The 13,751-nt window shown below is 42.2% G+C and overlaps 1 protein-coding gene across 2 annotated transcripts in view; it reads left to right on the forward strand.

Moving 5' to 3' along the window:
* IRAK2 (interleukin 1 receptor associated kinase 2) overlaps positions 1-5,414 on the forward strand; it is a 34,335-nt gene extending 28,921 nt beyond the window's left edge. The window contains exons 11-13 of one of the 2 annotated variants that reach the window (XM_020791419.3): positions 1,093-1,293; positions 2,249-2,774; positions 4,361-5,414. In XM_020791419.3, coding sequence (XP_020647078.3) covers positions 1,093-1,293; positions 2,249-2,774; positions 4,361-4,473 — 840 coding nt within the window. In that variant the 3' untranslated portion in view covers positions 4,474-5,414. The remainder of the gene's footprint in view (positions 1-1,092; positions 1,294-2,248; positions 2,775-4,360) is intronic. The other variant, XM_020791420.3, reaches the window with a different exon arrangement.
* The last annotated feature ends 8,337 nt before the right edge of the window (positions 5,415-13,751 follow it).

Consider the following 13,751-nt stretch of genomic DNA (forward strand, 5'->3'; position numbering starts at 1 on the left):
CTGATGACATCATCATTACAGTGTAGATTAAAGAAAACACAATATTGGATAATTAAAATTACAATTGCATAACAAGGGTACGTAACAATTTTCAGGAAAAGAAAACATATTGAAAACATATTATTCAGATATATAAGCACAACATATTGCTAAGAGGCAAAAGCAAAAAATTTTAAGGTATACAGAACTTTTGCATAGAAGCATGTGACACAGAAACACTTTGCTTGAGTTTTGCTTCTGCAAAATAGAATTAAAAGTTAAATGTGCTCTTTTCACAATTGCTTGCCCTGTGGAATTTAAAGGAAATGTGTCAGTGTGATTTTCCACTGAAGACACACACATGAATTCCTTATATGAGACTTGATTGGAGAAATGCATATGGTAAATAGGAACTGAGCAGTGGCTTCCATACATATCCCAGTAAATTTACTTCTGGGTCACTAATTAAAAGGCAATTATCAGGTATACAGCTTAGCAAAAAGAACAGCAACTTATTTTGAGGGATGAGTAGTAAAAAATGGTGCTTGTATGCATCTGCCTGGCTCCGGGGCAAAGTTCTTAAACTGTACAACTGACTGAATTAAAAAGTTGCCTGCTAGTGCCCTTAAATTTCCCCTGGACTGAAAATATGTTTTTACAAGCATGTTAGATGGATTAGCATCACAGTGTACAAAATTGCCTACTGTGGGGCCTACTTGTGACACATTTTTATGTCTAATTTTAAATTACCTGTAGATGAGTGACTGGTCTTATAACAAAAATACCTGTAAAAATGCTCAGGTTGCATCATGGAGCTATGACCATAACACAGTCATATTCAGACTTAGCATATAGACTCAGAGCAAATTTATGCCCGTGCAGTGATTGAATTTTCTGCCACATGTGCTAAAGTGATGTGTAATTCTGGAAACCATATCTCTTATCTTGTGCACGTTTTTTGCTTCTCTGTCTCAGACATAAATAGACAAAGTTTTCAAAGTTTTCAAGGAAAGCTTGTGACATAGGAGAGAGCTGCAGTGAGATAATGTAAGTTTCATCCGCAGATCCCAACAGCACACCTATATATCTTTACCATTCTTTTTCCCTTAACAGAAAGATGCCATCCTTGAAGAAATCCAACTAGCAAAAGAACTGCTCTCTTCTAAGGAAAAAACCTTTGAAAGATTTGCTGCAATAGAAATATGTCATAAATATCAAGACAAGCACGCAGGCTGCTTGGCAACAACAGCAGCTACTTGGTTGGCCACAGCTGTCTGTGTTTGTCTTCGGAAAAAGAATGCTAATATGGCTGAGGTAAATGTGATATCTCCTTCCCAGACCACTTCCCCCTTATGTTCAAGAAAGTAACTGGTGGAGATTGTTCATTTATATCACAAGGTTGACATAAAAGGTGCTATAGACCCTATTTTCTGTCTTATTGGCCTGGCAGGTCTTATTGCAGTTGCTTCTAAGTTTCATGTCTTTTCTTCACATGTTATACATTCACTATGTGAATTGCAACTTGGTTCTTAGTACCAAAACTAGATATAGGATTTTTTTAAAAAAAATTCTCTCTATGGCAGGCAGACCCTAGCTGATGATAGTGAGTGGACTTAACCAGGGGATTGCCATTTGTGCCACATTACTGATGCAAAAGTTTTTCAGCTGCCACCTGGTTTGTCTCCCAACATACGTAGCATTGCAGAGTAGTGGCACTGTACCAGCCTTGGAACTTTCATATTTTGCCTTGGGCATCCTGTTGCTAGTGTGACAGTCCTCAGAATTCAGAATGAATCTATAAAACTAGATGAACTAGATGTACTGTCTGTACATGGAAATAGAGGTGGTTTTTGAAGGGACCTCATGTGAAGGCTAGGATAGTTCACCCCACTGATCTCTCCTCCAGCACAGTACACTCTGCTGGCTCTGCATCTTCAGTGCCCACGTGTTCAGTGGTACATCTGCACCTACAGACCCAGGCACTCAGCATATGCATGTTGAAGGAGTGCCATCATTCTCACTATATAGGTGTCAGTCAGGAGAGAGTAGCAGCTCAAGTGATGTTAAGGTGGAGCTAGCAATCCCACTCCTTTTCACACCCTTATTGCACATGTGGCAGGAACACATGAAGAATATTGCTATGAAACTTATTTTTTTGGGTGGAGGGAGTTTCTCTGTCTGAGAGCCTATGCCAAAGTGCTAAGGATAGACGGTTTTATTTTAGTGAGTTAAATGCAAATAAGCTGTTGAACATTGCTTTTAAATACAGGTGAAAGAAAGTGTGGAAATGGCAGATCGTCAAATACAGTATCACCAAATGCCTGAAGGAAACAGATGTTTTCGCCTATCTGTCAATACCCCAGAAGAAACTAATGATGAACCCACTACTTCATTGAATGTTGGTTTCTCAGGTGACCACAGCTGTGAGGGTAGGGTGAATTCAGAACCCCTGAATGATGTGGATTTGTTGCCACCTTTGATAAGAACTGTGCCTCATGAAACCAATTCTGAGCAATTATTGCAGATCCCTTGTGAATCAGATGAATACGATAGCTTTTCTTGGGACCATTCAGGGAATGCTTGCTGCCGGTCGCGGTCGCTAAGCAATGGCCATCCACATTTTGAAAATATTTCTCTCCTTAAGCACCTAAACAATGATGCAGAATATACCAGTGATTTCACAGCAAAAAAAATGGACTCTGACAGGAGTATGGAGCCACAGGAGGCAACGGCCTCTTCCAGCGGAATTGTTCCATCACACAGAGGCAATAGTAGCGCTACCTGTTCATCAGAAGGTAACTTTTATATATACTTTGAAAGACAGAGTTAAAGTGGCTGATATTCTGTTGCTTAGCATCGTAAGTTGCAAGTAGAGTAGACTCATTGAATAAATACATGACTTACCAAATGTTCTTTAGAGGCTCTTATTTGTGATTGTGATGAAATGAGATGCTGTCTTCTTCACAATGACATTCAAATTCACCAAAACTTGCAGCTACTTGTGGCGATGGGAGGTGGCAGAACTGCAGAGGTCCAAGTGATCATACCATCTGAACTAATATGAATAGATCCACTGGGAAAACAATAGAAGCCCCAATAGTGGAGGGGGAAACTACTGAATAGGAGAGGAGACTCTGGGCTGATTTGCATTTCTTTTTATGTCATGTGATCAATAGAAAAAAATGTGATTCACTGACTTTCCCAGTCTTGTAGCATTTACTGCATTTTATGTCAATGTAAAGCTAGCTGGATAGCTCAGTGGTTTTTGTATCTAGCTGTGTTGCCAAGATTGGAGTTTGATTCCCCACTGTGCCTCTTGTGAGTAGATCCAGCTTATGTGGCTTTGGGCAAGCTGCACAGTCCCAGGGTGCCCCCGGAAGAAGGGAATGGTAAACCATTTCTGTATGTTCTCTACTTAGAAAACCCTGAAAGGGGTCACTGTGTATCTGAACCGGCTTGACAGCATGCAATTATGTCAAGGTAGTTGCACCTTGAATGTCACAATTCAGTATGCTATAGATCAGTGATGGCAAACCTATGGCACTCGTGCCAAAGCTAGCACACAGAGCCATTTCTGTGGGCACACGAGCCATAAGTCGCCGGATCGCTACCCCCAGCAGCTAAACCTGAGGAGGCAGCTGCAGTCGCGGTGCTAGCACTGCGACAGGCGGCTGGCCGAGATCCAGAGCAGCGAACAGCAGCAGGTGGACTGAGCTATAGGCAGTGGCGGGGTTGGGCACAACTGGAGCCGAATCCAGAGTGGGGTCTGGAGGCACCCACTGCCACTTCCGCCACCACCTGCCGCCTACTGGGTTGTTGTGCCTCCCCCCTCCCAGCTTGGGCACTTGGGATCAAAAAGGTTTGCCATCAATGTATATGGAGATTTCTTACCATGCAGCAATTGGCTTCCAGAAGTTATGCAGTTGGCATAATTGTGCAACAGGATTTCAGCCACAGAGAAGTACAATGTATCTTTTCCATCTCTGCACCAAATTTCCAAGTGATATTAGTATCTTTCAAAAGGGGCCATTTAAATTGAATCTCTGTCAATTGTGGTACTTCCAGGCTTAAAGTTGTCCTTGGAGCAAATTCAGTTCACTAGTCTAACTAAGTAGACCCATTGGATCCATTGCTGAATTCTAAGACAAGTCTTGCATAAATCCCATCAATTCAATAATAGTTCTTTACATTATGTTCCTTCCTAAGTAAAAGAACCTCATGAGCCATTCCCCGCCATATAGATTTAAAAGTTTATTTACAAAAGCAATTAATATTCAATATTTGTTCAAATAACTTTTGATTTACAGTTAACTCAGGAATTCAGAAGTGACTGTATTAACTATTCATAGTTCCAGTGAAGTTATAGTTTTTTTATTTTCAGCAGTGACAAAAGAAATAGAGATCAACAATAAAAAGAAGAAGCTGATGGAACAAATTTTATTGTATAAAGAAAAGAAGATAAACAGCTATGAGCTCTTTGAGTCATCTCTGTAATTAAATAATCTCCTATGGCATTCTCTGAAGATGAAATTTCTTAGCAATAGGAACTGAAGAAAAGATTACAGTACTTAAAAGTTATATTGGATTAACATACAAAGAAGAGAGGAGAGTATCAACATGATGTGACTGGAATGAAAAAAATTCTATCCACTACTTTATATCTGCAATTTGATATAAAATTTCATGGACAGCCTTAGAAGCCAAAGAAGTCATGTCATTAAATAAAAGAAAAGCATTATTCTCTCGTGGTGGCATTAGCTGAATAATATAACACATTTTGACTGGTTGCCTTTAGTGTCTCAAGGAACAAATTGTATTTTGTTATTATATTGGCATCTGTATATATTCTTCTTGCTTGGCAACTCAGAATGGAAAAGTATAGTCAACTGATTCAAGTGAAAAAGTGTTCAGATGCTAGAAGGGGATATGAAAATTCTATTTGTTGTATTTCACTTTTGAAGGTGAAACTTCAGATACAACTACCCACCAGGCATGGTAATCAACTGCTCCTCTTGAAAAATATCCTCAGTCTCGCAAAAACTCTATAATCTGAGTAAACTCACTAGAGCACACAGCTTTGCTTGTGTGATGTTCTCAGGCAAAATCTGCTTTTGTCAAAATTATTGTGTGTGTTTTCTAGAAATCAGATTTAATACATACAAACAGTGAATCTGTTCTCCCAGTGTAGATCCACATCTAGCCTAAAATAGCACAATCCATGTTCAAGAAGAAATTATCAAAAAGATTGAGGGATGTCAAAATGTTTCAAAGTTATCATTCGGTAAAATGCATTATAGGGGGTGGGGAGAACCAAAATAGTCCAATTAAGACTGAGTTAGGCTCCACAGGCAAAGAACATTGAATGATTGTGGAAAATGAAAAATTGAAGGGGAGAAAAATGGGATTGTCTATCATGGAAAATAAACCCTTAAACAAACATTTCACAACTCAGCATTTTACTGCATACAATGATAAAACAAAATAGCCATAAACCCTGGCTGTAAACCTGTTAACATCTGTGATTACCTCTGCAATATAATATTTACAGTAGTATAAACCACTGAGAACAAACCCTTTTAACATGTGCTGCTATTAGTTCCCTCCAATTAAATCTTATAATCATTAGGCAAACCTATACAGTATTTGAATGTTTAATCTAATTCCCAATTCTCATTTATATGGTTACAGTGAACAGTTTAGTAGACTTTGCTGGCCACTGTTCGTAGTGTTCTACAAATTCTGTTTTCCATTTGGTCAAATGCTGAAGTTAATCAGAAGTAGAAACATAGTGATCAAGCAAGAGCAGTCTGTACATGGGTAAAGGCTCTTGCACAGAGAATACACATTGCCAGATTGTCTGATTTGTATACCTCTTCGTAAGTACTTTCATTGAATTCACTCCAAACTCCTATGCATGGATGCTCTGAAGTCAAATTAAGTCCAATGGGATATACTGCCATGTACTTGTGGTGTACGATTGCAGCCAGTCAACCAGTGGCCTTTGAGAGACAATCTGATCCCATGCAGCCATAGGCATGACAAAGCCACTGAAATCAGTGGACTTAAATACACATAAGGAGGACCAGCCCCAGAGAGTACAGCTTGGGGAGTGTGTCTCGGCCCCGTGAAGTTCCAATTGCGGGGTTCCACAGGGGTCGATTACCTCCCCAATGCTGTTTAACATCTACATGAGACCGCTGGGCGGGGTCATCGGGGTGTGGAGCATCGTGTCATCAGTATGCGGATAACACCCAGCTCTACATCTCCTTTTCACCAACTGCAGGTGATGCTGTCCTGTCCCTTCAGCGCTGCCTGGGGACCGTACTGCAATGGATGCAGGAAAATGGGCTAAGGCTGAACCCGGACAAGACGGAAGTTCTGAGGGTGGGGGCCCCTGTGGCTGGTGGCCTGGGTGACTCTCGTTTGGGGGGGTGGCCTTGGCTGCGAAGAGGGGTCCGTAGCTTGGGTGTACATTTGGACCCGACACTCACCATGGAAACACAGGTGGCGTCGGTAGTCCGTACCGCCTTTTTCCACCTTTGGCGGATAGCACGGCTGTGGCCCTACCTTGACATGGGGGCGCTCACTACCTTGTTGCATGGGCTCGTAATCTCAAGATTAGACCACTGTAACGCGGTCTACAGTGGGGCTGCCTTTGAGGTTGATGCGGAAACTTCAAGTGGTGCAGAATGCAGCGGCCAGACTCCTTACTGGAGTGAGAAAACACCACCACATTTCTCCAATTCTGGCCATGCTGCACTGGCTGCCCATTTGTTTCCGCATTGACTTCAAAGTTCTAATGCTTACCTATAAGGCCCTAAATGGTTTGGAACCTTGATACTTGGCGGAACGCCTGCTCCCACCAAGATCTACCCGGATCACCCGCGCGAGTCAGGAGGTGAGGTTGAGGAGCCTGACGCCGAGGGAGGCCTGGAAGGAAAAGACACGAAACCGGGCCTTCTTGGCGGTGGCTCCTTGCCTCTGGAACAACCTTCCTCCAAAGATTCGCGAGGCCCCTACGCTGGGTATATTTAAAACCCAACTAAAAACATGGATGTACATCCAGGCCTTCCCTCCTGCCAGCACTTAATTATTTCTCCTTTTGCTCTCTATCATTTATTATATTCTTGCACTGTTTTTATTATTGATATGTCGATGGCTTTGTATTATTTTAATGAATATATGTTTGTTGGTAGCCGCCCAGAGTGGTAGAATATACCAGATGGGCGGGATATAAATCAAATAAATAAAATAAGTAAATAAATAAGTATTACAGTCATAAAACATGTGAAGAGGCAAGAAGTGAGGGAAAAGAGGATAAAAGGGGCCCAGTACAGAGAACTGCAATAAATCAGCAGAATCTAGGTGTGTAGCTGAGGTACAGATAAGTGTTTGGGGCCAGAAATCCAAGACTGTTGTAAACAAGGGTCTCTTCTATATAAGTCCTTTTTCTTTCCAGAAAAGCAGCATTAATTATTACAAAGTAATGAATTTTTATAATGTCAGGAAATTGAGGCATATATAATACAAAAACCTGTATGGGTTTTGTGTTTTTACTGTCTAAGCTAATCTTGTTGGATAATAATAAGACTATTCAATTAACACTTGTATTTTGAAATTAAAATGTTTACATTAGAAATATTTTCATTTTATTTTTATATATATAAATAACTTTATGATAACTAAAAGAACTTGGAAAATATGAACGTTACTTGCATTTATATTTTTTGCCATTTTTTGTGTACCAGATTTTTAAACATTTATTTAAAGGGGGAGGATTCCACTGTAATCCTATATATTTAGTTAAAAATACTCCCTATTCAGTCTAACAGGATTTATGCCCTGGGATGTGTATAGGTTTAAAAGATTGGTGTCATTAGAGAAATGATAAAAATTGAGTGTTATGCATTACTATAACTTAAATAACAGCATCTTATTTCTCCATGTTGTACAACTCTCTGCTGCAATTTGTATTTCAAGTTCATTGCCGCTAATGCATAAACCATGCACTTGGAATAAAAAATTGAAAAAGACTGTTCTGGGAATGCAGCCCTTCTTAAATATCTATCATGGTCTTCTGCGGTAGCAATTCTTCAACAATTAGTCCAACATTTATGATAATTAAGTTGCATACTCTGTGGCATTGATGGGCAAGATGTGTACTGTGTTTCCCTGAAAACAAGACAGGGTTTTATATTAATTTTTGCTCCAAAAATGCATTAGGGCTTATTTTCAGGGGATGTTTTTTTTTCATGTACAACCATCTACATTTACTCAAATACAGTCATGTCATCTTCTTCTGGTTGCAGCACAATGGTGGAGGGAGGGGTTTCATTTAACTGGGGCTTATTTTGGAGGTAGGGCTTATATTACGAGCATCCTGAAAAATCATACTAGCGCTTATTTTCAGGTTTCGTCTTATTTTTGAGTTAACAGGGTAGCCCTCTTAATCCTGTCAGACTGCAGTTTATTTTTCACTGCTAGCTAAATGGTGGCACTGTGGCTTAAACCACAAAAGCCTCTGTGCTGCAAGGTCGGAAGACCAGCAGTCGTAAAATCGAATCCACATGACTGAGTGAGCTCCCGTCGCTTGTCCCATCTCCTGCCAAACTAGCAGTTTGAAAACATATTAAAATGCAAGTAGATAAATAGGTTCCACCACGGTGGGAAGGTAACAGCGTTCCGTGTCTAGTCATGCTGGCCACGTGACTACAGGAACTGTCTTTGGACAAACGCTGGCTCTGCAGCTTGGAAACGGGGATGAGCACTGCCTCCTAGAGTTGGACACGACGGGACTAAATGGGGAACCTTTACCTATATTGTCTAGTTCTGATCGTTGTAAGTCTAACAGCATTCAGAAGGACACACTTATGTATTGTTTCAGATGGGCACATCTGAGAAGGTAAAATATATTTCCTCATATCCAGCATTGTAGTACTTTTAATTTAAAGTTCCTAGCTCTCTCCCACCGTCAGAAGTAGCCCCTGGCATCATGCTCTACGCCAATCGAGCAGACTTATAATTGGTAACTGCTACTTCCTGTGTTGTTTCAACACTGTATACGAAGCTGGAGCATCCTCTCCAGAGCATGAAGCCTAGGTAAATTATATGGATAGACTATTACCCAAGCAGAAAATCCCACCTTTCCCCACTTCTGAAGTAGTCCAATGGAAAGGCAAGAACCGATACAACTGGTTCCAGCTACGTTTCAGGAGTCTGGGGCTCTGGCTCAGGATTTTGCCTCGAGGTTTACTGCTGAAGCCTTTTCCATCGGTGGATATAGCCACAAGGCAGTGGAGGTTTGAAATCAGAGTTTTCCTTCTCCTAGATGGGGTGCCTTCCAAGGCTAACGAGCCCCACCTACCTGTGTAATAATAGGTATTGTTGATGAAACCCACTGCTGGCAGCTGAGGGGCACATAGCTTGAGTTCTTTGTTTGGTGAAACAACAAGGGGCCATGTGGAATCGTGACCGTGCCATATTCAGATACTTCAAAATACAGCCAAATCCAAATTTGATAGTTCCTAATATTCAGAGTCCCATTTACTTCAATCGATTAGAAAGCAAAATGATATGTTGCTGTTTGCTAGTGGAAGAAGAGAAAGTGAAGTCTATTTATCAGGCATCCTGAGTGATTTATTGAAAAACCAAAATTTAAAAGAAGGTTGCAGGAATACTGCCTCCACTCACTACAGCAGCTTCTACTGAGAAGAGTAAGGTAAAGGTTCCCCTTAACATTTAGTCCAGCCGTGTCCGATTCTAGGGGTCGGTGCTCATCCCCGTTTCCAAGACATGTAGTCCAGTTGTGTCTGACTCTAGGGTGCGGTGCTCATCCCCGTTTCCAAGCCGTAGAGCCAGCGTTTGTCCAAAGACAGTTTCCATTGTCACATGGCCAATGCGACTTAGGCATGGAATGCTGTTACCTTCCCACCGAGGTGGTACCTATTTATCTACTCGCATTTGCATGCTTTCGAACTGCTAGGTTGGCGAGGAGCTGGGACAAAGCGACGGGAGCTCACTCCATCGTGTGGATTCGATCTTCTGACTGCTGGTCTTCTGACCCTGCAGCACAGAGGCTTATTTGGTTTAACCCACAGTGCCACCACGTCCCTACTGAGAAAAGTGGGAGAGGGAAATGAAAAAGACAGCCTACAACTGCTATTATGAAGCCCCCTCAAACAGAATCTGTCACCTGTCTACCTTGGTTAGCATTGACACTATCAAAGGCAGCAGTACAGGGTATGCATGTCCTTACCAAGGAGGTAGCAGAGATGCGTCTGGTTGAAGGTGAGATGAATAGGAGTAAATAAAAAATATGGTGAAGAAGGAACTCTTGCACATCAGCTCTTTGGGAGAAAAGGGCAAAGATGGCATCAGCATTCAGACTAACACGATCAACTAAGGCAGAAGCAGTGCTGCTGCTTTTGTGGTTGGTCAAAAGATTTATGAAGAGAACCAGACATTGCCAGGGATGTTGACAAGTCTTTGGATCTGAGTCTCTGGTAACAAGTACCAAGCCTCAAGTCAGTCCCTATTAAAAACAAGCTTTTTTCTCCAAAAAAGGATGGGGGAGTAAATTCTGAATCACAAGTTGAGTCTGATTCATTGAAAAAAACTAAAAGGACGAGTCCTAGTCAAGTTACCAGCGTGACGTAAGTCTGACTTGATAGCAAGTCCTATGACTTGAGTCCCCATCCCTGGACACTGCTTTTCATATCTATGCCATGCAAGTCTATCATATTCAAAGAAGGGTTTGCTTCCATTCCCAGTAAATCTCTCCTGTGCAAAGTAGCACTGTGCTTGCTGGGCACTCCCTCACATTCAAGTACACGTACACTTGACACGGGGGAGAAGGATACTGAGGGGGCACTATTTTGTAAGCATGTGACACTGAAATGACCCCTGCCCCTCCATCTGCACTTGCCCCACCAGCTGCTGGAACTAGAAGTGATGACAAGTCAGAAATCCCTGTTAGAAACATGCAATCAAAAACTGGAGCTCCTAAGTAGTCAATAATGTGGAAGAATTTTCAACGGTGTGCAACAGACGATCACATGGCTGAGTATGTGCACTGCAGAAAGGTGCTCAAGGATGGGCAGGACTTGGGCCACTTCTCCAATAGTAGCATGCTCAGCTGTCTAAAGACTCAACACACGGCACTGCTGCTGGCAAATGAAGTGAACACTGTGGGGACAAGTGGCTTCTTTATTTTGAAGGGTAAGTGTCATCAGAGGGCTGAAGTTGAGTCACCAGCCCAGGGAAGCAAGGAGGCAGATGGGCAAATCGTAAGAGGTAGGAGACAGCAAATGCCAGTGTCACATCTCAAGAACAAGTTCCAGACTACCCTGGAGGAACTTCGAGGGATGCAGAAAAAGGTCTTCTGCAAACAAAAATCCCAGGATCACTCATCACTTAGACGAGATGATAGCCCTGGATGAACAGGACACTGCTGGGAGGTGGAGGCATCAAGCATAGGGCACCCACACAAAGGCAGAATACAGGTGAGCCCAGTTGAATGTGGCCGAGATGGAGGGCAGCCACACCACTCACAACATTCAAGAGGCTCTTAGGACACCTGTGGAGTCTAGCTACAAAAAGGAAAAGTCTGTTTGTCATGGAGAGGCAAACCTAGTGGCAACACTGCAGGCTGGGAAGGTGAAAGGGGTGCGGTGTATGGTCCAAACTGTCAACCGAGTAGTTATATTTATTTAAAGTATTTTACCCTGTCTTTCTCCTTGAAAAGGACTGAAGGCAGCTTTCTGCATTGAAAGACAATATTTAAAATTGGAAACGAGTATACAGTGGTGGTTAATATCATTAAAGGTAAAGGTAAAGGTTCCCCTTGACAATTTTTGTCCAGTCGTGTTCGACTCTAGGGGGCGGTGCTCATCTCCGATTCCAAGCCATAGAGCCAGCGTTTTGTCCGAAGGCAATCTTCCGTGGTCACATGGCCAGTGCGACTTAGACACGGAACGCTGTTACCTTCCCACCGAGGTGGTCCCTATTAATCTACTCGCATTTGCATGCTTTCGAACCGCTAGGTTGGCGGGAGCTGGGACAAGCGACGGGAGCTCACTCCGTTGCGTGGATTCGATCTTACGACTGCTTGGTCTTCTGACCCTGCAGCACAGGCTTCTGCGGTTTAGCCTGCAGCGCCACCACGTCCCATAATATCATTAAAAGACAATATTTAAAGTTAAGAAGAATGAGTATAAAGAGGCACCTTACATAATTAAAGGGCAATATTAAAGCTAAGAACAAGAATGCAAATATTAAAAAAACACACCAAATGCCACTCTGAAAAATGGAAAACACAAGTAGCACTAAAAATCCAGTCAAAGCAGTAATGCATAACAATCCATCTAAACATCACACACAGGTAGCTTAGTTACCGAGGGCAGGCTTGCTGGAAGAGAAAAGTCTTTGCTCGTGGAAGGACAGCAAACATGGGGCCTGTCTGGCCTCCTGTGGGAGGGAGTTCCAAACGCTGGGAGCAGCAACAGAGGCGGCTTTCTTCTGTGTCCCCATTAGACGCACCATGAAGGTGGTGGGACCAAGGCAGAGACAAAAGTAGAAGCATATGCAAGAGCCTTGTAAGCCAAAAGAGATCAATCTTTTGTCTTACTGAGCTGAGGAGGAATCTGTCTGGAGAGCTCTGGCCCAGGTGGCAGTGAGACTGCTACCATGCTCACCATCCCCTGTGCTCAGTGCGTGTTCTCTCAGACAGGGGACATTGTCAGTTCACACTGCTTGCACCTGGAACCTACATCCGTAGAGAAGCTTTAGCCATATAAAGTGCAACCTCAGTAGATAAATATTGCCATACCAAGTAGACATGGTCTAGAGGGGCAGGGTATAAATTTAATAAATAAATAAATAAAATACTATATAAATATCTACTGATGCCTAAATATCTCCTGGCATCTGAACAAGGGGACTGCAGTCCACAAAAATCTTATCTGTTAAATAAAATCTGTTAAGTCTTCAAAGTGCCACAAAGGGAGTTATGTGATCCTTGCACAATAAAAATGCAAAAGGCAACACCTTTATAGGCCCACTAAAAATCAAACAACCAATGCAAACTTTCTGGAATTGAAAATTGACTTCTTCAGGCATGCACCATACTCTTGCAGCCAGTGCAGAAAAATTATTAATGAATGTCCCAAAAAATTTATGGCAGACGTTTGCTAGATATCTTTTTAAGGTGAGTTTAAAGCTGGTTGCAACCAGGCTTTGAGGGTGTGAGGTAACGCTTCAGGCCCTGGTCACATGCGGCTGGAATTTTCCATCCAGCTATTCGGACACACGTAGCTCACCACGCCGCAAAAACCTTTCTTCCTCCCACACTGCTTGGCTGAGGGTGCCACAAGCCCCTTTGTTGTTGTCTTCTTCGTTAATAGGTCTGTTTTCAAAGGAATAACAGGATTACAATCTAGTAGACTTTCTTATGGCAACTATGGCAAGTCCTTAAAGAAATGGGAGTGCCTCACCACTTTATCAATTTCCTGAGAAACCTATATGTGGGACAGGAAGCAACAGTTAGAACTGGATATGGAACAACTGATTGGTTCAAAATTGGGAAAGGAGTACGACAAGGCTGTATATTGTCCCCCGGCTTATTTAACTTATATGCAGACTACATCATGCGGAAGGCCGGACTGGAGGAATCCCAAGCCGGAATCAAGACTGCCAGAAGAAATATCAACAACCTCCAATATGCAGATGATACCACTCTGATGGCAGAAAGTGAGAAGGAATTAAAGAACCTCGTA

Source organism: Pogona vitticeps, chromosome 2 (assembly GCF_051106095.1).
Source record: "Pogona vitticeps strain Pit_001003342236 chromosome 2, PviZW2.1, whole genome shotgun sequence".
NCBI classification, from domain to species: Eukaryota; Metazoa; Chordata; class Lepidosauria; order Squamata; family Agamidae; genus Pogona; species Pogona vitticeps.